This window comes from Macaca fascicularis, chromosome 9 (assembly GCF_037993035.2).
Source record: "Macaca fascicularis isolate 582-1 chromosome 9, T2T-MFA8v1.1".
NCBI lineage: Eukaryota > Metazoa > Chordata > Mammalia > Primates > Cercopithecidae > Macaca > Macaca fascicularis.
The window spans coordinates 14,056,689-14,083,162 of record NC_088383.1 but is presented as its reverse complement, the minus strand read 5'-3'; the positions used below and the strand labels follow the sequence as shown (position 1 = coordinate 14,083,162).

General features: G+C 42.6%; 2 protein-coding genes across 29 annotated transcripts in view; both read right to left on the bottom strand.

Annotated features, from left to right (window-relative positions):
* Window positions 1-11,794, bottom strand: part of MCM10 (minichromosome maintenance 10 replication initiation factor) — a 72,858-nt gene extending 61,064 nt beyond the window's left edge. For both annotated transcript variants that reach the window (XM_065520282.2, XM_074001031.1), the window contains exon 1: window positions 11,672-11,794. The gene's annotated coding sequence lies outside the window, so the exon portion shown is untranslated. The remainder of the gene's footprint in view (window positions 1-11,671) is intronic.
* The window catches only part of OPTN (optineurin), a 54,538-nt gene that overhangs the window by 5,954 nt on the left and 22,110 nt on the right, over window positions 1-26,474 (bottom strand). For 16 of the 27 annotated variants that reach the window (XM_074001038.1, XM_074001036.1, XM_074001035.1 and 13 more), the window contains 7 exons: window positions 24,654-24,769; window positions 23,205-23,354; window positions 22,428-22,521; window positions 20,820-20,978; window positions 16,566-16,696; window positions 14,849-14,928; window positions 11,647-11,824 (listed from right to left, as the gene is read on the bottom strand). In XM_074001038.1, the coding sequence (XP_073857139.1) occupies window positions 11,703-11,824; window positions 14,849-14,928; window positions 16,566-16,696; window positions 20,820-20,978; window positions 22,428-22,521; window positions 23,205-23,354; window positions 24,654-24,769 (852 nt within the window). In that variant the 3' untranslated portion in view covers window positions 11,647-11,702. Of the gene's footprint in view, window positions 1-1,167; window positions 1,365-11,646; window positions 11,825-14,848; window positions 14,929-16,565; window positions 16,697-20,819; window positions 20,979-22,427; window positions 22,522-23,204; window positions 23,355-24,653; window positions 24,770-26,474 lie in introns of those variants that run through there. The other 11 variants (XM_074001032.1, XM_074001043.1, XM_074001045.1 and 8 more) reach the window with 3 other exon arrangements.

Here is a 26,474-nt window from a genome sequence, read left to right as displayed (position 1 = left end):
TATAGTTTGGATACCTGTCCCCTCTAAATTTCATGTTGAAGTTTGATCCCTAGTTTGGAGGTGGGGCCTAGTGGGGGTGTCTGAGTTATGGGGGTGGATCCCTCATTAATGGCTTGGTGCCATCCTCATGGTAATGAGTTCTGACTCTAATAGTTTCTGGGAAAACCGATTGTTAAAAAGAGCCTGGCACCTACCTCCCTTCTCTCTCTTCCTTCCTCTCGCTATGCAATGCCTGCTTCCCTTTGCCTTCTGCCATGAGTGGAAGCAGCCTGAGGTCCTCATAGAAGCAGATGCTAGCCGGGTGCAGTGGCTCACGTCTGTAATCCCAGCCCTTTAGGAGGCTGAGGCAGGTGGATCACCTGAGATCAGGAGTTTGGGACCACCCATGGCGAAACCCCATCTCTACTAAAAACATAAAAATTAGCCAGGCGTGGTGGCATGTGCCTGTAATCCCAGCTACTTGGTAGGCTGAGGCAGGAGAATTGCTTGAACCCAGGAGGTGGAGGTTTCAGTGAGCCAAGATCACACCACTGCACTCCAGCCTTGGCGAGCAAGACTCCTTGTCAAAAAAAAAAAAAAAAAAAAAAAAAAAAAAAAAAAAAAAAAGCAGATGCTAATGCCATGCTTCTACAGTCTGCAGAAATGTGAGCCAAATAAACCTCTTTTCTTTATAAATTACCCAACCCCACACATTCCTTTATAGAAACACAAACTATGGCCAGGCGCGGTGGCTCAAGCTTGTAATCCCAGCACTTTGGGAGGCCGAGATGGGCGGATCACTAGGTCAGGAGATCGAGACCATCCTGGCTAACACGGTGAAACCCTGTCTCTACTAAAAAATACAAAAAACTAGCCGGGCGAAGTGGCGGGTGCCTGTAGTCCCAGCTACTCGGGAGGCTGAGGCAGGAGAATGGCGTGAACCTGGGAGGCGGAGCTTGCAGTGAGCTGAGATCCGGCCACTGCACTCCAGCCTGGGCGACAGAGCGAGACTCCGTCTCAAAAAAAAAAAAAAAAAAAAAAAAAGAAACACAAACTATGACAGTGTTGTTCAGTTCAACTCTGTCCTTACTAGTTTTCCATCTCTTGTATCTGTGAATTACAGAGGGTTTTTAAAGCCTCTGACTGTCAGTCTTCTCAAACTGCCATAACAAAATACCATAGTCTGGGTGGTTCAAACAACAGGAATTTATTTTTCACATCTCTGGAGACTAGATGTCAGGGGTCAGGGTGTGGGCAGGGTCAGAGTCTGATGAGGGCTCTTTCCTTGGGTTGCAGATAGTTGTTTCTTGCTGTGTCCTCACATGGCTTTTCCTTGGTGCATGCACACAGAGAGGCAGGAAGGGAGGGCTCCGTGGTGTGTCTTCCTGTAAAGGCACTAATTCCATTATCAAGGCCCCACCCTCATGACCTTATCTAAACAGAATTAACTCTTAAATGTCTCATCTCCAAATATCATCACACTGGGGGTTAGGGCTTCAACATATTAATTCTGGGGGACATATTTCAGTCCACAATAGCAACTATACTAATGAATTCATCTGTTTTTCCTTACAGTTGTATCAGTTTTTGCCTCATATGTCTTGACATTCCATTGTTAGGTGCAAACACATTCAGGATCGTTGTGTCTTCTTGGAGAATTGACCTCTTTATCATTATGTAATGTCCCTCTTTATCCTTGGTAATTTTCTTTGCTCTGAGGTTTCTTTGTCTGAAATTGATGTATCTACTCCAGGTTTGTTTTGATTAATGTTAGTATAATGTATCTTTCTCCATCTTTTTAATCTACATATGTCTTTATATTAAAAGTGAGTTTCTTGTCAATGACTTACAATTGGGTCTTGTTTTTTTTTTTTTTTTTTTTTTGAGATAGAGTCCCACTCTGTTGCCCACGCTGGAGTACAGTGGCATGATCTTAGCTCACCACAACCTCTGCCTCCCAAGTTCAAGTGATTCTCCTGCCTCAGCCTCCCCAGTAGCTGAGACTGCAGGTGTGCACCACCATGCCTGGCTAATTTTTGTATTTTTAGTAGAGACAGGGTTTCACTATGTTGGCCAGGCTGGTCTTGAACTCCAGACCTCGTGATCCACCTGTCTCGGCCTCCCAAAGTGTTGGGATTACAGGTGTGAGCCCCCGTGCCCGGCCTAGTCTTTTTTTTTTTTTTTTTTTTAATCCACTCTAACAGTCTCTTTTAAAATTGATATCTTTAGACTACTGATGTTTAAAGTTACTATTGATATAACTGGAATAATGTCTACCATATTTATTATTTTCTATTTGTTGCCTTTAATCTTTTTTTATTGTTTTCCACTGTATTTCTGCCTTTTATGGTTTCAACTGAGCATTTTATATAATTTTCTCTCCTCTCTTAGCATATAAATTATACTAATATGTATCAGTTTCCTTCACCCTGAAGAACTTCTTTTAACATTTCTTGGAAGGGAAGAACTAATGGCACCAAATCCTCTTAATTACTGTTTGAAGAAGTCTATTTCTCCATCACTTTTGAAGGATAATGTCCATATGTAGAGAATTCTAAATTGGTGGTTGTTCTCGCTCAACATTTATTTCACTTTATTCTCTTCTTGCTTGCATGGTTTCTGGACAGAGGTCTGATGGTTCTTATTCTCGCTCCTCTCTACAGGTAAGGCTTTTCCCCTTTCTGGCTTCTTTCAAGATTTTCTCTGTCTTTGCTTTTCTATAGTTTGAATATGATATGCCTAGGTATAGATTTGGTTTTGTATTTATCATGCTTGGTATTTTCTGAGCTTCCTGGATCTGTGGATTGGTGTCTGTCATTAATTTTCGAAAATTCTCAGCCATTATTACTTCAAATACTTCGTTTTCTTCTCCTTCTGGTATTTCCATTATATGCATAACTTTTATAATTAACCCACGGTTCCTGAATATTCTGTTCTTTTCATTTATTCTTCTCTGTGCATTTCAGTTTTAGAAGTTTCTATTGACATTTCTTCAAGCTCACTGATTCTTTCGTTGGCCACGTCCAGTCTACTGATGAGTGCATCAGAAGCACTCTTCATTTCCATCAATGTTTTGATTTCTAGTATTTCTTTTTTATCCTTTCTTAAAATTTCCATCTCTGCCTTACATTACCCATCTTTCCTTGCATTTTAAACACTTTTCCCTTTAGAACCCTTAGAGTATAAATCATAGTTATTTTAAATACCCAGTCTCATAGCTGTCATAACTGAGTCTGGTTCTGATGTTTGGTCTGTCTTTTCAAGTGGTGTGGGGTGTTTTCGTCTTTATGATGCCTTACAATATTTGTTGAAAGCCTGGCAAGATACACTGGTTAAAAGGAATGTGAGCAAATAGGCCTTTAGTGTGAAGTTTTACATTTATTTGACCAGGAGTTAGGATGTGTTTACTATTTGCTTTTTCCACAAGTATCAGAGGCTAAAATGTCCTCTGAAGTTACTGTTTTTGTCTTCCTTGTTGCTTTGGGTTTCCATACAGATATCCTCTTACATAAGATGTGAGACACACAGTTTTTTCATTTGTAACCCTCTGTTATTATACAGGAGCCCTACTGATGTGGTGGTAATGCAGAGGGGAGGAGAAACATTCTACAATCCTATGATAAGAAGGTCTCAGTCTTTCAGTGAGCCTGTGCCTCTAGGCTGTGACCTTCAACAGTACATCTTAGGTTTCTCCCCACTCCCTCTTAGGTGACAGGAGGAAGCCTATGCAGGGCTGGGTTGGATATTTCCCTTCCTCCAGGTCAACAGGGTTTGATAAAACAATTTCTCATAACACTAGGCCTTTTTAAGAGGAACAGAATGCTCTGCCATATTTCCAAATGGCTACTCCCACCCAGAGGCATGAGGGGATTTTTCTCCAGTCTTCACTTGAGAATCTGGCAAGACTCCTGGAGGTGAAAATCACAAAAGTATAAGAGTTCTGAGACTTGGCCCTCCAGGGGTTTCCAACTCTCAAGCTTGTCCACACGGAACTTCCAGCCATTCACCAATTAAGCTAGCTTACGTTTTTCTACCGTGGCACTGGCTCCAGTGGGGGTTTCTGCTTCTGAGCTTCGGATCTGGTAATCCTGCAACTCTCTGTATTATCCTGTCTTTCCAGTTTTGGGGATAGTGGTTTGCCCTGCAAGCTCAATTCACTGACAGACTTAAAAAGAGTTGTTGATATGCAATTTGTTCAGCCTTTTTCTTGCTGTGAGAACAGGAATGATGACTTCTCAGCTCCTCACTCAGACTGAGTCAAAGTTATTTTCTTTAAGACAGGGCTTTGTCTTTTTTTTTTTTTTTTTGAGACAGAGTCTTGCTCTGTCTCCCAGGCTGGAGTGCAGTGGCCAGATCTCGGCTCACTGCAAGCTCCGCCTCCCAGGTTTACGCCATTCTCCTGCCTCAGCCTCCCAAGTAGCTGGGACTACAGGCGCCCGCCACATCGCCCGGCTAGTTTTTTTGTATTTTTTAGTAGAGACGGGGTTTCACCGTGTTAGCCAGGATGGTCTCGATCTCCTGACATTGCGATCCACCCATCTTGGCCTCCCAAAGTGCTGGGATTACAGGCTTGAGCCACCGCGCCCGGCCAAAGTTATTTTCAAATATAAAAGTTTAAGATAATATTTTAAAATAATTGTGTTAAATTTTTTTTTGCTTTTTTTTTTTTTTTGAGACAGTCTCACTCTGTCACCCAGGCTGGAATGCAGTGATGCAATCTTGGCTCTCAGCTCACTGAAACCTCCACCTCCTGGGTTCAAGTGATCCTCCCACCTCAGCCTCTCACGTAGCTGGGATTACAAGTGTGCACCAGCATACCTGGCTAATTTTTGTATTTTTAGTAGAGACAGGGTTTCACCATGTTGGCCAGGCTCAACTCAAACACCTGACTTCAAGTGATCCACCTGTCTCCACCTCCCAAAGTGCTGGGATTACAGGCATAAGCCACTGTGCCTGGCTGTAACTCAGTTAAATTTTCATTGGCTCATTCATATTTCCTAGTTCCCAATCTTTCTATTGCTCCCATTTAATAAGACTTCAAGAATACAGCATGGACAGGGGTAGGGAAGGAAGATGGTGGCACCCAACAGCCAGTGAGGACAGAGGGACATGGGGATCTGAGGAGTGGCCAGTCTCTTGTGTTATGGCTATATCCCTTCACATGCTCTCCTCACGCCTCCTGACAGGTTAGGTAGGAGGATGTGTCTGGTATCTTGCAAGAAGAGCCATGCAGGAATCCCCTCACAGGTTCAGGCATGTTTTTAGGAATGCCAATAAGAAGTGGATTACATTTCAGCACTTTCGCTTCCTCAAATGCAGATATGTCACACAGCTGAACAGAAGCCTCAACCAGCAAGTAGAACCAAAGCCAGAACCAGTGGCATCTCCTTGCCTTGCAAAAACATCTTCGGGTCAAGCGAAAGCAGAAATGTATTAGATAAAGACTTCTTCCAGCTCCTAACCTGTCTTCTTCCAGCTCCTATCTTCGTCCAGAAAGCCAAATGAAAAGGAATTGACAGAACTAGAGTGTGCCTCAGTAATTACAGTTTCTTTTTCTTTTTTTTTTGAGACAGAGTTTTGCTCTGTCACCCAAGATGGAGTGCAGTGGCACGATCTCGGCTCTTTGCACCTCCATCTCCTAAGTTCAAGCGATTCACCTGCCTCGGCCAGCCTCCCAAATAGCTGGGATTACAGGTGCATGCCACCACGCTCGGCTAATTTTCGCATTTTTAGTCGAGATGGGGTTTCACCACGTTGGCCAGGCTGGTCTCGAACCCCTGACCTCAGGTGATCCACCCACCTCTGCCTCCCAAAGTGCTGGGATTACAGGCATGAGCCACTGCACCTGGCCTACAGTTTCAGTAGATGCAGGAAGAGAGACAAAAGAGGACAAGTAGTGGAAAGAGATGAAGATGCATGTGGATGATTTGCAAGGAAGCTTGGCTTGACTACCCAAAATCAAACACAGGTACTCTGTTTTTCTGATATAGTTAGATAGTTGAAATCTTACTTTTAGTTAAAAAGCTAATTTGATTGACTGCCCTGAAAGGAAAAATTTGGAACTGCAGTTCCTTCCCGTAATTTTCCTCTCTTTAACTGGGATTTGAAATCGAAGTTTCTGAAATCTATTTATACAGAATTGCAAATAATATTGCATTATAAGTATCAGACTAAAAGTCATCTCCTTTTCTTTTCCAGTTAAAGTTGAACATTTATCCTGCTAAAAAAAAAAAAAAAAAAAAAAGAGAGAGAGAGAGAGAAAGGAAGGAAGGAAGGAAAGAAGGAAGGAAGGAAGGAAGGAAGGAAGGAAGGAAGGAAGGAAGGAAGGAAGGAAGGAAGGAAGGAAGGAGGGAAAATCGGCAGCATTTACAAAAGAGAGATGGCAGAAGAGGAAGCCCCAGGCCCTCCTTCCCCGCCGGGAGGACACTGGTTCAACAATACATGGATGAATTCCCTTTGTGAGAAATCAAGAAAATAGTTAACAGGCTCCTCCACTCCAGATGAGCATGAAACCAGCTATGTAGGAGAACTCGTGACACCCCCTTGCCATAGCACCTCCTGTGGCTCAGTGTGGCACAATCAGGAGAAAGCTCCCAGCTCCTGAGCTCTTCCTGGGGAGGCAAAGAGAAGACTAATGCCTATGCCCAATGTGCAGACTTTTCAGGGGGCTGTCTGAGGGATTCGTTTCTATCTTGCCTAAATTCAGGAACTGACTGAAAAGGGCACCAGTCTAGGGACCACTCAGAACAAAAGAGGAGACTGGGACTGGCATGTACTCTGTCACCATCCCCATTGCCCCAGCTCAGTGTGAAACAAGTGGGAGAAAACACCTGACTCTTGGCTTTCCCTGGGGAGGGAGAGTTGGAGCCTGAATCCAATTTCCAGTTTTTCAGGGGGTTTCCCAGGGGACTGTTTCTCTTGTCCTGAGCACTGAAAGGCTTGATAAACCATAGATGCCTGGAGACTACTGAGAATAACAGCGTGGCAGCTTGCTGCTGCTGTAGAGGAGCTGCAGTCCAACAGAGGCCAATACATCTTGGCGGCCTCTCCTATATAGTGGAAAAGAGAAGAGCAAAGTGTGTCCAACATTCTGCCCTTTTGGGAGGCTGTCTGAGGGACTCGTTTCTATTTTGTCTTGGAGTGCTGATAGAACACAGCATACTGTAGATGCCTGGGTGGGGGGGCACTGGGAAAGAGAGAGAGCTGGGTGACCTGACCTGCTACTGCTCCAGGACTCATGGTGCACCATACAGAGGTTGATACAGCTCAGCCAGTCTGTAGCAAGAGGCTCAGCCAGCCTCTCCCTTGTGGAGGGAACGAGACTAGTGGAGCGTGTGTCAGATGTTCTGGCTTTTAAGGGGCTTATCAGGGAACTGGTTCTATCTTGCCCAACTTAGAGTTTTGACAGAATCTGGAATGCTCTAGAGAGAGACCTGGAGGCTGCTGAGAATAAGATAAGGAGTGCTGGATGGCTTGTGGCAGCTCCAGAAAAGACGCAGTGCTGCCGGCAGACACCAGAAGGAACAAGAGGCTACAGATTCTGAAAAAAGAGACCAGCAAATCTACTTGAACATTGGCAGGCACAGGTCTGGAGGGATGGATCTATGGAAGAGGTCGGGGAGATCCCAGAATCTCTAGCCAAGATGATCAGTAAAGATCTTTCCCTGTATGAAGTCAGTCCCTAAAGACTGGAAGACACAGTTATTTTTCAAATACATGGATCCCAACACAAAATCACAAGACACATGAAGAAACATGTGAAAATATGGCCCAAAGAGGCAAATGAAATCTCTAGAGACTGATCCCAAGAACTAGTGGTCTATGAATGACCTGAAAAAAATTCAAAAGATGTTCAGTGAGCTCAGGAAAATGATGTATGAACAAAATGAGAGTATCCATAAAGAGAGTATAAAAAAGAACCAAACAGAAATGTTGGCAGTGAAGAATAAATTGAAAAATGTATTAGAGGGGTTCAACAGCAGATTTGACAAAGCAGAAGAAAGAGTAAACTCAGAGACAGGTTATCTGAAATGATCCAGTCAGTGGATCAAAAAGGAAAAATACTTTAAAAATGATAAAAGTCTAAGGAACTTCTGGGACACCAGTAAGTGGACCAATATAAACACTATGGGAATTTAAGAAGAAATAGAAAAAGGGACAGAAAGCTTCTTTAAAAAAATAATGGCTCGGCCGGGCGCGGTCGCTCAAGCCTGTAATCCCAGCACTTTGGGAGGCCGAGACAGGCGGATCACGAGGTCAGGAGATCGAGATCATCCTGGCTAACATGGTGAAACCCCGTCTCTACTAAAAAATACAAAAAAACTAGCCGGGCGTGGTGGCAGGCGCCTGTAGTCCCAGCTACTCAGGAGGCTGAGGCAGGAGAATGGCGTGAACCCGGGAGGCGAAGCTTGCAGTGAGCCGAGATCGTGCCACTGCACTCCAGCCTGGGAGACAGAGCGAGACTCCTTCTCAAAAAACAAAAACAAAAACAAAACAAAACAAAACAAAAAATAATAATAATAATGGCTCAAAATTTCCCAAATCTGGGGGAGAATACAGACACCCAGATTTGAGAATTCCAAAGGACTCCAACTAGAATGAACCCAAAGATATCCACACTGAGTCATTTCAAAAACAAAAAGCAACTTGTCACGAACAAGGGATCCTTCATAAAACAGTGGATTTCACAGCAGAAACCTTGCCAGATGGCCAGAAGGGAGTGAGATAATATATTCAGTGCAGAAGGAGACAAACTGCCAAGTAAGACATACTATGTCCAGTCAAACTGTCCTTCAAAAATGAAAGAGAAATAGACTTTCCTAGGCAAATAAAGCTTAGGGACTTCATCACCGCTTGATTTATCTTCAAGGGGAGAAAGGGATTCCTCTCACACCAATAATCCTAGCACTTTGGGAGGCTGAGGCGGGAGGACTGCTTGAGCCTAGAAATTTGAGACCAGCCTGAGAAGCATTGTGAGACCCCATTTCTACAAAAAAATTCTTTTAAAAAATAGCCTGTGGTGCCCGCTACTCAGAAGGCTGACGGTTTACAAGAAATCTATTATTGTGTAGCAAATAGCCCGGCCATTGGGCTAGGGGCACCCACGTTGCCTCTCTGTGATGTGGATTGGGTTAATGAAGAGGCTTGGTTTCAAATACCTTATACCACCCTGGAGCAGAGTCCCCATGGCTCTTCTACCTTATGTTTCCCAGGATAACACGAGAGTGTCGGCAAATGGAACGGTGCTCAGCAGGTGGAGGCACGGGACCAGGGGCCTGCGGGGAGGGTAGTAAGGGGAAAACGAGTGGCAAAGGCCTGATTTTCCAGGTGCTTTTGCCTGAAACCTTCATCCAGGAAGTTATGCTTTGAATGAGGGAGCTATGTTAAATGAAATAAGTCAGTTACAGAAGGAAAAATACTATGTAATTCCACTTATGGGAGGTATGTAAAGTAGTGAAACTCATAGAAGCAGAAAGGAGAGTGGTGGTTGCCAGGGACTGGGGAGGGGAGAATGGGGGCTCAGTTCAATGGGTGGAGAGTTTCATTCATGCAGGATGAAAAAGTTCTAGAGATCTGCTGAACAACAATGTACACACAGTTAACAATACCATCCAGGATAGACACAAACTTGTTAAGAGTGTAATCTTCAACTATGTGTTTTTACCACACACACACACAAAATTCCTAGGAGGTATAGTTAACTGGTCACATGGAACAGAGACTTTGAAGGGATATCAGACTAAATAAATGAGGTAAGATGTGCACAGAGTTTATAAGCTATTTTCCAAGCTGGAAACAACAGCCTTAATTTAAACTGACTACATGAAATTGCCTTCATTTGTAATTCTTCCAACTATTAAACAAACGATTTGGTCACAAGCTTAATAAGTCCATTCATGTTATTATTTCAGAGCTGGATTGGCTGGATATTTCAACTTGAACAAAGTAAAAGAATTATGTCCAACAACTTTAAATGTGAAACCATTTGGTTTCCTTCTCTGTTTAGGAGACTACAGAAATATATTTCCTCCAGTGTAAGATGATAAGGGAAAAAATTTACATTAGAAACCATAACAAAGAAAAGTAAAAATGTCAGAGTTACTTTAGAAATGTCTTTAACAAATATTCTCCCTGAGGTGTGATAGGGGACTTGTTTAATCGAAATTGCTGTTGAATTTGTATCACGTGTTCTCTCGGCATGAAGATATAATGAACTATTTTGATTCTTATTGAAGTGTGTGTGTATAGTCAAGTTTGTCTAGGAGAGATTCTTAGGACAAATTTAAACAAAAGAGATCTTTTAATTTTCTCTTAAATGCTTTAGTATCTCAATGCATAAATACACTGTTTACTTTTACAGCTGGTCCAGTGTTATTCACTCTTGGCAAATTGTAGACTTACAAAACAAGGCAAATCCCTACCTATTCACCTTCTCAGCAAGGATGACTTCTAATTCAAACAGCACATAATGGGCTCTAGTAAAGGGATTTGCTCATATTCACAGAACTAATGAAAGATATATGACTAAGTATTCAGCTTAAAGGAAGCCAAATGAGTTTAATACAGAAAATATACACATGATGATATTAATCATATATAAACAATGTAAAAGATTCATAAGCAAAATTTTATTTTGCAATCACTAATTCTTGTGATTATGAAGATATAACCTAACCTAGGAAGAAAATAGGCAGCTGTTCTTTTTAGAAATTAATTATCTACTCTACAAGCCCATAGGCCTGCAGGTACAATGAAAGAATGAAGGTAACTTCTTTACACTGTGAATGGGTAAAGAGATCCAGTGAGGTCAATGTTATCTATTTCATCGATGCCAATATTTTTTCACTTGTGGTGATATTAAGTAAAGGCTCACAGTGCCTCTGTGAAAACTTCGGTACAATTATTGTGGCTGCAAATAAAACTACAACATACACACATAACCTCCAATAGATCCATTTTAAATGAAGAAACATAACAATATAGTTCATTTTTTAAAATGCTTCAAAAACATTTTTCTTGATTAAATCTGTGGCCACTTCATTGTTCCTGCATCCCTAAAAGGTTCTTAAAATTAATCAGTGAGGTTTCTTCCATCTAACTACATGAACTTTGTCGCATGATGTCACATGCTAGCTAACTGCATGAGCAGTGCAGCTGCTGGCATCAACCAAACATAAAAAATACTAAAGTTATCATCAGAAGAGTGGTAGGTAAGGATTTTACTTTGCGAGTTGATAGAACTCCACCAAAGGTGTTCTACGTATAACAGGTACGTTTTCTTTTCTTTTCTTTTTTTTTTTTTTTTTTTTGAGGCGGAGTTGCGCTCTGTCACCCAGGCTGGCGTGCAGTGGTGTCGTCTGGGCTCACTGCAACCTCCACTTCCCAGGTTCAAGCGATTCTCCTGCCTCAACCTCCCAAGTAGCTGGGACTACAGGCGTCCACCACCATGCTCGGCTAATTTTTGTAATTTTGGTAGAGACAGAGTTTCACCATGTTGGCCAGGCTGGTCTCAAACTCCTGACCCCAAGTGATCCACCCACCTCGGTCTCCCAAAGTGCTGGGATTACAGGCATGAGCCAGCGCACCCGGACTGTTTTCTTTCTTTTAAAACAATAATAATGAGGTAAAATATTTGAGTGAAAAACAAATAACACAGAAGGACAACTCTTGGAGGAAAAAATCTGACATTTACCAACAGTTTTGGGGAGGTGACACATCAACACCTAAATGATGCAGTCCATCACGTGAATCTGTAGCGTGTCGATGTCAGGCAGAACCTCTCCACACTTGGGGCAGGAATGAATCGGAATATTCCGCTGTTGCTGCCAGTCCCTGTCCTCAGTTCCTGTGAGTAAGTAGGAAATTAAGTATCATTCCATTAGTTCCATTTTGCAGGCAGTGTTGTTTGTTTCACTTGAAGAACAGACGGTGAGTTTTAACATCAGTTCAACTTTGTATTCAATATGTAGTGGGACATGAGCCCAGGTGTTTGGTCTTTAACTAAAGTCATCATGATGCATATAAAGAAAAATCTCTCCAAATGATACCTGCTTCCCTATTATTTTAGGATTTTTTTTTTTTTCTTCGAGACAGAGTCTCGCTGTCATCCAGGCTGGAGTGCAGTGGCACGATCTTGGCTCACTGCAACCTCCGCCTCCCGGCTTCAAGTGATCCTCCTGCCTTGGCCTCCTGAGTAGCCGGGATTACAGGTGTGCACCACCACGCCCAGCTAATTTTTGTATTTTTAGTAGAGATGGAGTTTTGCCATGTTGGCCAGACTGGTCTTGAACTCCTGACCTCATGATCCGCCCACCTCGGCCTCCCAAAGTGCTGGGATTACTGGCGTGAGCCACCGTGCCTGGCCTGCTTTAGGATTTTTTTTCTTTTCTTTTCTTTTTTTTTTCTTGACAGATGGAGTCTCACTCTGTCTCCCAGGCTAGAGTGCAGTGGCACAATTGTAGCTCACTGCAACCTCTAACTCCTGGGATCCAGTGACCCTCCTGCCTCAGCTTCCTGAATAGCTGGGACTATAGGCACATGCCACCACAGCAGGCTAGTTTTTAAAATTTTTGTAGGGATGGGATCTCACTATGTTGCCCAGGCTGGTTCTGAACTCCTGGCCTCAACTGATCCTCCCATCTCAATCTCCCATGTACCGGGATTACAGGTGTATTGGTGCATTCTTTTAGGATTTAAACTGTATTCCAGTTTCAAGGTATGTGAAAATACATGGTTTCAGTTCTAGGTACAGGACAATGCATGTTCTAATAAATACTAGGACATCTGAGAGAAGAAAAGGGATAAATGAGGATATAAGCAAAAGAGGGAGGGAATGTGGAGAAAGAAATCCACAGAGCCCAGGAGAGGTCTCCTAGAACAGAGTGTACCTTCCCAGAAGCAGAGGCAATCATCTCATTTGTTCAGCAGACACTTTTGAGTCCTCTGGGATGTATAGAGACACTGCCATGTGCTGGGAGACAGGCGTGGTGGAGAAGCCAGGCAGGAGATGTGGCAGCAGTGGCGTGGCAAGGTGTTAGGCACGAGTGTTAGCCAGGTTAGGTGCAAGGGCATCCATGGGAGAAAGGGAAGGGCCCCTAGTTTAGATCTCGGTGCAGGAAGTCCTCCTAGATGAGACCGATTAACTTGAGAGGGGCCTTGAGAATGAACAGGAGTTATCTACATAAATTTAACAAGGAGGAATGACGGAACAACGCACCCTGTCATTTCCCCAAGTTTTGGAGTAGTACTGAGGTTCAAGCCTCAATCACAGCATGTCTGAAATAAGCCCTGACTCTAGCTAAGTCCTGGATCCATACAAACTGCAGGAAATTATTTCTGGTTCCCAGGCATCTCTCTGTTCTGATCTTTCTGGACCAACGCAAACCATCTTGGTTTTTTGGTCTCAGCATAGACTTTGGTTTGGCCCTCAAAATGTTTGTTTTTGGAGACAACTTTTATTTGCTTCTAAGTACATTACTTGGATGTAGTAACATGTATGAATATTTGAGATTGTGTTCAGCAGCCTTAAGAAGCATTTCTGAAGTTATATGTATTAATCATAAAGCATGATTTCTAAAGCAGGGAGCTTTCTAATCACCTCACTGCCAGAGAAGAGGGGTCAGGATCTGGGGCTGCCTCTGCCGTCTGACTCCCAGCATAAGCAGAGCCTCTTGCACATCCTGAAGGACTCAAAAGTATCTGCTGAATAAATGAAACCATTGCCTCTGCTTCTGAGAAGGTACATTCTGTTCTGGGAGACCTCTCTGGGGTGGGTGGATCACCTAAGGTCAGGAGTTCAAGACCAGCCTGGCCAACATGGCGAAACTCTGTCTCAACTGAAAATACAAAATTAGTCAGGCGTGGTGGCGCGCACCTGTAATCCCAGCTACTTGGGAGGCTGAGGCAGGAGAATCGCTAGAACCCCAGAGGTGGAGGTTGCAGTGAGCCACGGCCATGCCACTGCACTCCAGCCTGGGCAAGAGAGTAGGACCCTGTCTCAAAATAAAAACAGAAATACAAATAAAGTACTTAAATATCTACCTAGAACACAAAAACACCTGTAAAACAGCAGATCGATACCAACATAGAGGAATAAAGTACTTTGGAAGTTCAAAATGGAAACAGTTCATGGAGATGGAGTTTGAAATAGATTTTAAAGATGGGGTCAGAGGTCACCAGAAAGAGACTGGAGGAAGACAGGAATATGCATAAGAAAAGGGCGTCTATGTGAAGGGCACAAATACAAGCAAATACAGGCTCTTAGGACAAGTTCAAGGGGATGATTTAGTCTGGCTAATATCTGTAAGAGAACAGAGGGAGACACGGTTTAAAAGTGTGGCTGTAGGCCGGGCACAGTGGCTCGCGCCTGTAATCCTGGTGCTTTGGGAGGCCGAGGCAGGCAGATCAGTTGAGGTCAGGAGTTCAAGACCAGCCTGGCCAACACGGTGAAACCCCATCTCTATTAAAAATACAAAAATTAGCAGGGTGTGGCAATGCACACCTGTAATTCCAGCTACTCAGGAGGCTGAGGAAGAAGAATCGCTGGAACCCAGGAAGCAGAGGTTGCAGTGAGCCGAGATCTCGCCACTGCACTCCAGCCTGGACAACAGAGCGAGATTCTGTCTCAAAAAAAAAAAAAAAAAGAAAAAGTGTGGCTGTGCCAGGCACCCTCTGGCAGGGTGAAGGGTCTGGTCGGGATTTGGTGGGTAATGGAGGGAGATAGGAGAGCTGTGGAAATGAGACTGACGGGTGCTGTATTTTTGGTGCCTTGATTTGGAATCCATTGTAGAGAATGAAGTGGAAGTTTTCTTCAAGCATCTTTTTCATAGGATAGCTATTCCCTGGAAAGCCAGGATCACACAGGACTTACCTCTTTGAACAAGGTAAGCCTGCTGGTCGGGGTCACTTGTTCTCGCCCCATGACGACTCTGCATCTCCATCAAGGACTGCCTGCCGGGATGAAAAGCAACACGACGTGTGATGTTCTACAACCCCGAAACATGACAACGGTGAGCAGACAGTCAACAGAAGTGGGGAAAAAAGACTCAGCCTACACTGCCAAGGTTCATAAAAACCAGACTAATTCTAGTGTTAAATACTATTGGCACTAGGAGACTACGTTGTGAAAGTAAATAATTACGGTTAAAAATATCAGGAAATAGGCCGGGCGCGGTGGCTCAAGCCTGTAATCCCAGCACTTTGGGAGGCCGAGACGGGCGGATCACGAGGTCAGGAGATCGAGACCATCCTGGCGAACACGGTGAAACCCCGTCTCTACTAAAAAATACAAAAAACTAGCCGGGCGTGGTGGCGGGCGCCTGTAGTCCCAGCTACTCGGGAGGCTGAGGCAGGAGAATGGTGTAAACCCGGGAGGCGGAGTTTGCAGTAAGCCGAGATCGCGCCACTGCACTCCAGCCTGGGCGACAGAGCGAGACTCTGTCTCAAAAATAAATAAATAAATAAATAAATCAGGAAATAACCCAACTGTCATCAACAGGAAACTGATTAGAAAGAAGTGGCATACTTATGAATCAAAATACTCACAGCAATGAAGTATAATAAATTACATCTGCACATATCAACAGAGAGCTCAAAATCACAATATTATGTAAAGTAGGTTGGAGAACAATACCTATAGTGATCATTTGGTGACTTAAACACAGAGAAATCAATATTAGCTGGTTTTGAGATGAGATTTAGGGGTGTGTGTATGTGATATGTAAAAGTATAAAACAGATGGGGAAGCTACCCACGAAATTCCTAACAGCACAAGGTAAAGGAAGAAAGGAATATAATGATGGATGGGGAACAAAGGAGACTTCAACTCTATCTATAATTCCCTTTTTCCTTTAGTAAAAAAATACTTGGAGCAAATACAAGCCGCTGTCAATGCAGGATGGGGTACATAGTAGAGTCTGTTATTTTATTCTCTGTATTTTGCTGTGTTTTATAACTTTCTCAAAATAAATTTCTAAAAGTCAGAAGTAATTTTTGGCAGTATTTTTAAAAGTATATTCAGGAATTTAAAGTGCTATGAATATTTCATCCATGACAATGGCAAGATAAGCTCATTGGGACACGCGACATTATTGTTAGAAGTGCATGATGGCACGCACTTGCAGTTCCAGCTACTCGGGAGGCTGAGGCACGAGGATCACCTGAGCCCAGGAAGCTGAGGATGCAGTGAACCATGATCATGCCACTGCACTCCAGCCTGGGTGACAGGAGTGAGACCCTGCCTCAAAAAACAAAACAAAACAACACATTTTAAAAATCAAAATCCTTGCTTATCAAAAAGCAAGGAGCTTGATCAAGCTCCCACAAGTCTCTGTCAAGCTTTCCTGTAAGACAAACTAAGTGTTGGGAACGTGGTCACATGAAGCGTAAGTGAAGCAATTATTATTTATTTTTCAGACAGGGGACTCGCTCTGTCACCCAGGCTGGAGTGCAGTGGCGCAAACACAGCTCATTGCAGCCTCAACTTACGCAGAGCTATTCTTATAGTTCAAATCAGGAGCGTCTTTGGACAGGCACCCCTTCTCCAGCCATGTTGATGTGAGCTCTGGGTCCTCCTCTCTTTTCCTTACCTGCCTCCATCTTCGAAAGCATCATTCTCTTTCAGCAAAACTGCCAGCTGCAATGCCAGTTGCTCCTTTTCCTCATGAATTTTCTCTCTTGCTGCTCTTTCAGCATGAAAATCAGAACAGTAAACTTCCATCTGTTAGAGGAAAAAAAGATACAGAAGTTAGTACCCAGATGAATGCAGATTCTCTACAGTGTTTATGCCATGAAGCGGTAGTGCTGTATCCTTATTGAACAGTAGCGCTTGTGAATCACAGATGCATCATCCTGTGAGAAAACAGTATATGACCATGACTTTCCAGGTACATTCCAATAGCAGATACAAGCTGTGTTTGTGTGTGTGCTTTAAACAACACAAATCCCACAACTGCACTGATATAGGTAGTTTAAATACTGTAGGTACCATTAATTCAGCAAAATTATCTGGACTTTTAGATAATAAACAATTCAGGATCAACTTAATACAGTAAATGGTTTGTTCATTCTGCCAAGTGTATTTATGAAGGCTGGTCTTAAGCTAAATTTAAAAGAATCATCATCACAAATAGACGCTATTTATTAAATTCCAAACATGTGTGGGGTCCTATGTTGGGTGCTTTACATTTACTATCTTACTTTACCTTATGAAAAAATCCTGAGAATATAGACTTGCTATCCTCATTTTACAAACTTAATGGCTCTTCATCTTGGGAAAATTTGTTAAGCGGCCAAATCAGCATTTGAACCTGACAGAAGACCATTTCCCATGGACTTTTCCATATTCAATCCACGTCCCCTGTGTGGTCACCAGCCTCCTAAGATGGCTCCAGTGATCCTTGCCTCTTGGTATTCATCACCTTGTATGTTTCCCTCTCACAGTGAATAAAGCCAATCTGTGTAACCTCTAGGATACTACAGAAGTGATGGTGTACGGCTTCTGAGACTAGGTCACAAAAGACACTGTCACTCCTTGCTCTCTGGTGGATGACTTGCTTTGGGGGAAGCTAGCTGTCACGACATGAGGGCACCCAAGCATCCCTCTGGAGGGGACCACATGGCGAGGAAGTGAGGCCTCCTGCTGACAGCCTGGGCAACATAGCAAAACTTCAACTCTACTAAAAATACAAAAAATTAGCTGGGCATGATGGCATGCACTTGTAGTTCCAGCTACTCGGGAGGTTGAGGCACGAGGATCCCCTGAGCCCAGGAAATTCAGGCTGCAGTGAAGCACGATCATGCGACTGCACGCCAGCCTGGGTGACAGGAGTGCGACCCTGCCTCAAAACAAAACAACACATTTTAAAAATCAAATAATTGTTTTAAAATTATAAATAACAAAACACTTAATAGTGTTTTAATATTTAATGATGTCAGCTGAGTGAACTGTTCCATTGGTATTGGAATTTAATACTAATTTTTAACTTTCTATGTTTAAAATTTGCTTTTCAAATTTGCTGGTTCTGAGATATAAATTATTATCCATTATTTTAAAAGTAAAAGTAATAAAAATCTAAATATTCTATCAAAACTATCGTTACTTAAAAGTGTGTAATAAAGAGATCATTTTAAGGGATTTCCTGTCAATTGTGAGTGGTTCAGCATCTCACAGTGTCAGTGATGGATCATGGGTGTTTCGGAGTATGACTTAAATTCGATTTAGTCTCACTTCTATCACTTACTAGCTTTGAGCCAGTAAGAATAGAGTCTTTGTTTTGTCCATTCCTATATCCCCGGCAGTAAAAACAGTGTTTGACATATTATAAGTGCTCAAAAAAGGAGTTATTGGGCCGGGCGCGGTGGCTCACGCCTGTAATCCCAGCACTTTGGGAGGCCGAGGCGGGCGGATCACGAGGTCAGGAGATCGAGACCATCCTGGCTAATATGGTGAAACCCCGTCTCTACTAAAAAAAGTACAAAAAATTAGCCGGGCGTGGTGGCAGGCACCTATAGTCCCAGCTACTTGGGAGGCTGAGGCAGGAGAATGGCGTGAATCCAGGAGGCGGAGTTTGCAGTGAGCCGAGATCACACCACTGCACTCCAGCCTGGGCAACTGAGCAAGACTGTCTCAAAAAAAAAAAAAAAAAAAAGGAGTTATTGAATGAATGAGCAAGAGTATCCATCAAGATAAAACAAATATCTATGTCTAAAATGGGCGAAAATACATGACCGCAGCAGAGTGGAAGAACCCCATAACATGAGTTACCCAAGCAAGGAAATGCTCTGAAGAGCTAAGAATGCAGGCTGAGGCTCTATTAAAGCTGTAAGTACCAGTCAACTGCCTGCATTTCACAGGGGTCAACTACTCTGGGTATTTGGTGATAATGAGTCTATACGTAGGGAATAACAAACTGCTGACATTAGTATATTAAAAAATAACATGTTTACCTTCATCAGATTGGCCAAGGTTTTTAAAATAATACAAGAATATGAGGACATAGGAGTGCTTATCTTTTGGTGAGAGTATAATTTTGGTTAGGCATTTTTGGAAGACAGCTTGGTAATATTTATTTAACTGGAAAATGGACCTAACTTATGATCCAGCCATTCAATTTGATGCTGGCAGGGCACAGTGGTTCACGCTTGTAATCCCAGCACTTTGGGAGGCTGAGGCGGGCGGATCATGAGGTCAAGTGTTCGAGACCATTCCGGCCAACGTGGTGAAACCCCATCTCTACTAAAAATACAAAAATTAGCTGGGCGTGGTGGTGCACGCCTGTAGTCCCAGCTACTCGGGAGGCTGAGGCAGGAGAATGGCTTGAACCTGGGAGGTGGAGGTTACAGTGAGCCGAGATCGCACCACTGCACTCCAGCCTGGTGACAAAGCTAGACTCCTCTCAAAAAAAAAAAAAAAAGTTTGATGCTTTATAATAAGACAGCATGGTACCAGAGCAAAGATATATGAGTAGATCAATAAAATAGAACACAATCCAGAAACAGACTCATGTACATGTTGACACAAGTTGTGATGAAGAGGGCAGCAGAGCACTTAAGAAAAGATGGCTTAAATGGTACCAAGTCAACTGGATATTCATATAGGAAAAAAATAAATATTTACCATTACCTCACTTTCTATACACAAGAGCCAATTTCAAATGGTTTGTACATCTTCATGTAAAAGGTAAAACAACAAATTTTTTAGAAGACAACAGAGGGAGTATCTTCCTGGCCTTGGAGTAATAAAAGTTTCTTACAACAGGACACAAAAAGACTAATCATAAATGAGAAGGCTGATATACTGGACTACCTTAAAACTAAGAACTTTTGTTCCTCAAATAACACCTTTAGGAGAGTGAAAAGGCAAAAATAACTGACAAGGGCTTATATGTGCAGTATATACAGAAGTCATTACTTTTTTTTAAAAAGCCAGGCCAGGCGCAGTGGCTCATGCCTGTAATCCTAGCACTCTGGGAGGTGGAAGTGGGCGGATCACCTGAGGTCAGGAGTTTGAGACCAGCCTAGCCAATGTGGTGAAACCCCATCTCTATTAAAAATACAAAAATTAGCCGGCAATGTTGGCACATGCCTGTAGTCCCAGCTACATGGGAGGCTGAGACAGGAGAATCGCCTGAACCCAGGAGGCAGAGGTTGCAGTGAGCCGAGATCACACCACTGCACTTCAACCTGGGCGACAGAGCAAGACTCTTGTCTCAAAAACTGAACCAAAAAAAAAAAAAATAGGCAGGCTTGATCAGGCACTTCACAAAGAGGATACCTCAAAGGCCAAAAACACTTGAAAAAGGACTCATTCCCATTAGTCATCAGGGAAATGCAAATTAAATGAGATACCACTACATACCCCCTAGAGTGGTTAAAGGAAAACGACTGATAATAGAAGTGTTGGTAAGATGCAGAGCCATGAAAACTCTGTTGATGGGAGTGAAAACTGGCCCAGTCACTTTGGGAAATGGTTTGGCATCACCTGTTGAAAGTGAATAACATGCAGAGTCTATGATCCAGCGACTCCACTCCTAGGCGTGTAGCCAACAGAAATATAAAACATCCACATGTGAACAGAGCAACATGCACAGGACTGTCTTAGCAACATTAATCGTAATGCCACAGACCGGAAAGAATCCAACTACCTACCTATCAAATGCAGAATGGATAAGATCCACTGAACACTTTCCAAATGTTTCCATTTTAAAGTTTTCATACATTCATGGGTGAAAAAAATAAACAACAGAAAATCATAAACATTCTAAACACCATCGCTTTCCCATGCGAGAATACAGTCAGGGCTGGCCTCGCTCAGCTGGGGTTTCAGAAAGAAGGTGCCTCACCTGAGCCCTGAGGACGGTCATGGTTTCCAGGTCCTCCTCCTGCTTGGCAATAGTTTGCTTCATCTCATCCATTTGCAGCTGTTTGGAAGCCAGAGCCTTCTCTGCCAGTTCCAGTTTTTCACTCAGTTCCTTTAGCACTGCCCTGTCCACTTTTTCTGACTGAAAAAGAAACATTGATTCTAGGAATGGTTTCGAAATAATTCTGCCTATTTCAGTAAAATATTAGAAAAAGGTTGATTTTTTTAATTATCAGCTCTGGCCGGGTGTGGTGGCTTATGCCTGGAATTGAGAGGCTGGAGTGGAAGGATCTTTGAGCCCAGGAGTGTGAGACAAGTCTGGGCAACATAGTAAGATCCGTCTCTACCGCGGAAAAAAAAAAAATGTATCAGCTCTAACCAGTCTGTTAATCAGCAATGCTAACTTATTCAGAAAGTTGTATTTAAGTTGTGGCTTGCAAATAATGAGTTCCTGAAACAAGAAGGTAACACTAAAATCAGGGATACAATAACAAACTCCACTCTTGATAAGGCTGTGACTTGTTGATACTGTTATTTTTCCACTTGTTACTCTTTCTGCCTGAAGTCAGTGGAAAAGAAGAAACATGTTTTAAATTTAAAATTATTAGGTCAAAGAGAGGAACACTACTCTATTAAATAAATAAGTGACAAAATGCTGGGCACGATGGCTCACACCTGTAATTCCAGCACTTTGGGAGGCTGAGGCACGTGGATTGCCTAAGCTCAGGAGTTCAAAACCATTCTGGGCAACATGGCAAAACTCCCTCTCTAAAATAAAATAAATGAAAAACAAAGAGTACATTTACAAGGCTAAAAATTCAGAGATTCCTTCTAATTCACAAGCTTCTGTGATCTCTAAACTATCACACCATGCTGGCATTATTACTAATTTATTTATTTAATTTTTTTCTTTTTTTAGAGACAGGTTCTCACTCTGTGCCAAAGGCTGGAGTGCAGTTGCGTGATCACAGCTCACTGCAGCCTTGACCTCCTAGGCTCAAGTAATCCTCCTGCCTCAGCCTCCCAAGGAGCTGGGACCACAGGCACAAACATCACACTTGGTTAACTCTTTATTTTTTGTAGAGATAGGGCCTCCCTGTTGCCCAGGCTGGTCTCAGACTCCTGGGTTCAAATGATCCCCCAGCCTTGGCCTCCCAAAGTGCCGGGATTACAGGCATGAGCTACCACACCTGGCCCACTATTATGAATTTAAACTGCTGGCTGATGATTCCAGGGTCCCAAATTTACTGACAGCAGGCACGCTGGCCTTGCAGAGTTCCACAAAATGGATGGCCCTTCCTACCCAGAGGAGCCCATGCTCTTAGCTCACCTGCAAACCTATCCTTAGAAACACTAAGTGCTTAATCCCTGACCACAGGACATTAACACTGTCTTCGTATGCAATAAAGCACATTACACATAAGTGGAACATCAGAAGGTATAAACCCTAGATGCAAGAAATAATGGTACACTGGAAAACAACCTTTGAAACCAGACTTACTGAAGGATTCATGCAACTATTTTATATACAAAATCTTCAACAGTTTCTGTTCATTACTAGGCTACGGAAGTAATTTTTTGCGGTGAATACCTCTTTTCTTGTTAGCTCCTCAATCGTTTTCAATGCATGATTATGTTCCTGAAGAAGCTTGTTGTGTGTCAACTGTAACATGGCTAATTTGGACCTATTAAAAAAGATATAAAACAATGGAATCCTGGGGAAAATGTCATAGAAACTTATAGTTTTGCCTCCCAACCTTCTGAACACTCAAGTAGAACAATCTTGCCTACCTTTATCATCCCACCACCTACTAGCATTTCTTACTCTCAAAAAAAAAATTTTCTGAAAGATCAAGACAGAGTGCAAACCATCAGCATCATTTTATTATGACAACACTTTTAAGCTTTATCCCCTCTGAGAAGTCTCCTAGGACTCCTTCAGATAAGTGAAAAAGAAATTTTTTTTTTTTTTTTTTTGAGGCGGAGTCTCGCTCTGTCGCCCAGGCTGGAGTGCAGTGGCGCGATCTCGGCTCACTGCAAGCTCCGCCTCCCGGGTTTACGCCATTCTCCTGCCTCAGCCTCCCGAGTAGCTGGGACTACAGGCGCCGCCACCACGCCCGGCTAATTTTTTTGTATTTTTAGTAGAGACGGGGTTTCATTGTGTTAGCCAGGATGGTCTCGATCTCCTGACCTCGTGATCCGCCCGTCTCGGCCTCCCAAAGTGCTGGGATTACAGGCTTGAGCCACCGCGCCCGGCCCGTGAAAAAGAAATTTTTAAAAACTGATTCTCAAAACCGAATTCCAATCCGTATAAAAAGGCGTCTCCCTCCTCTGCCCCGTCGCCGCCCTTCTGACTCGGCATACTCACTTTTCATCCTCCGTTTTAGCCTGTTCCATTTTGATTTCCGAGAGCATGCTTTCCACTTGTAGCTCTAACTTTTTGTTAGTATAAACAAGCTCTTGCTTTTCATTCAACTCTGATGGAGTTGCAGAATTTTTCCTTTCAAGGGCCTGACACCTAAGAAAGGTCAAGATTTCATGAGGATAAACAATGCTCCCTTCTGACTCAGTGGCTTTTAAACAAATCCCAAGGTTATGTACAATACAAGAATTTTAGGGCTGTAGGGTTTATGAATGCAAAATAAAATACATAATCCTCCTTGCTTCTTTACTAGACCTGACCATATTTCTGAACCCTTACGCCTAAACATCAAAAAGTACAGATCTAAGCTCACACGCAGTACTGTCCTCTTTGAATAATTATTTTAACTAGTCATACAGATACATCTTTAGTATTTAAACACAGACCAGAGTAGTAATTAGCTAAAGGTCCTTCTCATGTAGTGATGCATAGATATCTTTTATATTAAAAAAAAAGTTACAGGTTCTGTCCATTGCAAAGACTTTAGTTTCTGACAAAGATTCAATAAGGGAAAAAGGAAGTTCCCCTAAGTCTTCTTAAAGATCGGAAAGAGAATTTCAATATAACACAAATAAATGACAGCTATGCACAAAGCATTAATGCCCAGTGCATTAGACATACCATTTAACACAATGTATATAGAAGAAACTAGAACACACAATTTCCAAATGACAAGACAGGCTCAGAGAAGTGAAATAAATACCTTGCCCAACACAAATAAGTTGTAGACCCACATGTCAAATCTAGGTCTGTTTGTCCAAAGTCCTTAGTTGTAGCTGCCACGTTACCATAATACTACAGAGTGTTGGGAATTATAACCTCAAGAAAACACACACACCTCCGTATTGGGCTAGAAAACATGTTTGCCAATGAATCCAATCGAACAACACCAACGTAGGTTTGCTAAGTTTTGGGTAACTTCTTACATCAAGAGAAACAAGCAAATGCTAAACTCTCAATCTACATGTTAGCCTGAAATAATTAACTGATTGAAATGATGAATTGAAATTGACCTTTTTCCAAATAAATAAATGTCACTCAAGATCTTTATGCTCTTTTCATCTTTCTTTATGCTTATTCACGTCACTGTCCTCGGCTTAAGTCAAAAACAGGAAAATTTGCTCACAGCTTTGTAGAGATCTCACACAGGCTCCTACATTTAACAAATACCCCTAAGAGGTAGAATTAAAGTTCTCCAGTCCCCATCCCCTCATATTACAAGTATTTCATGTTCACACATTAACTGGAACATTAGTATTTTCTGAATTCATATTTTAATTAGGTGTCTGTTTTTCTTTTATATAACATAGTAAAAAAACCTACGTTTTTATATAGTAGTATACTTTGTAAAAATGTATATTTCAAAGGAGGATAAAATTGCTCTCGCATTCTTACTTTTCTTGAAGTCTCTTCTTCATTAGCTCGGCTTCACTGAGTTTTGTATGAGCCTCTTGAAGCTCCTTAAACAGAGATGTCACCTGAAGGTTCAATGCTTCCACTTCGCTTCCAACCTATCACACGAGAAATCCCAAATATATATAGACAATTATCATCAGAGATTAAATAAACCTCTTTGGGAGAAAACAGTCTGAGCCATTAGCAGCCAATTAAGCCCGGCTGGTGAACTGATTCAACTTTGACAATACCCCAAACATCGTGTAGGAAAAGAATGTTTTGGATACTTGGTACTTAGTTTGCTAAGCTTTGGGTAACTTCTGTTTCCTAACAAAGCATGAACTAATCAATTTGGATGCACTGTGATAATGACTTTACCGCTATTAAAATGAACCCTGGCCAGGCACGGTGGCTCACGCCTGTAATCCCAGCACTTTGGGAGGCCGAGGCGGGTGGATCACAAGGTCAGGAGATTGAGACCATCCCGGCTAATATGGTGAAACCCCGTCTCTACTAAAAATACAAAAAATTAGCCGGGCGTGGTGGCGGGCACCTGTAGTCCCAGCTACTCAGGAGGCTGAGGCAGGAGAATGGTGTGAACCTGGAAGGCGGAGCTTGCAGTGAGCTGAGATCACGCCACGGCACTCCAGCCTGGGCAACAGAGCGAGACTCCGTTTCCAAAAAAAACCCCTATTCCAGGTTCAGAGATCACAGACCACAGAGGTGTCAAAGCACAGTCCTATGTATCCAGCTAACAACTTGCCCCCATACTCCCTTCCCAGTGTATGTTTCTAGTTTACTCAACTATTTTTGTTGTGCGGCTTTTTTCCTGGAAGCTCTATAATTTTTGTAAATGAGTTTCTGATGCCTTGAAAGACCATACTTCCCTGCTACTGGCTGCTGAATTAGTTTTAGTCAAACAGAGAACTATTATTCACTGGTGGTCTCTTCATCTGTTTTCTAAATGTTCTCTCTCCTTTCAACAGTAAGGTCTCAATCTCCTGGCATATGGTAGGCATTCAATGTACATATTTGTTGAATAAATTAATTACCTAAAGTGAGTATTTTATGTAAATGCCTTTCACGTGCGCCACTATGGCCATCAACCTTCACGGCTTCATTAACTTCCCTAAGCTGAAGACTCTGCAGACTCAAAGGCACCTCTCAATTACCAGACAATACTGAATAAGACAATACTGAACAAGACAACACTGAAAACCTCTCTCTTTCGAACTACTTTATTCAAACCAGTAAAGGGATAGAACCCAAATCTTTCAATTCTCCCTCACATTTCTGAGTCATATCCTCAAATTATCTCGTTACAAAGTGGACAAAATTCCTTTTTCATACAGTAGGCTTCTTCATTGAAGGACTGAGGAGAAGAAATCAGTCAAGAAGAGACATAGGAAATGGTTTTGTAGAATACGGATAGAAATACATCTCGCAGTCAGGCGCGGTGGCTCACGTCTGTAATCCCAGCACTCTGGGAGGCTGAGGTGGGAGGATCACGAGGTCAAGAGATCGAGACCGTCCTGGCCAACATGGTGAAACCCTGTCTCTATTAAAAATACAAAAATTAGCCGGGCATGGTGGCAGGTGCCTGTAATCCCAGCTAGTTGGGAGGATGAGGCAGGAGAACTGCTTGAACCACTGCACTCCAGCCTGGCGACAGAGTGAGACTCTGTCTCAAAAAAAAAAAAAAGAAATACATCTTGCTACAATTGACACAGACCAGGACAAGGGAATATAAAAGGAATAAACAGATAATATTCAACATCAACATGATTTCTACATTTCTAAAGCAAATAACACATCACGAGA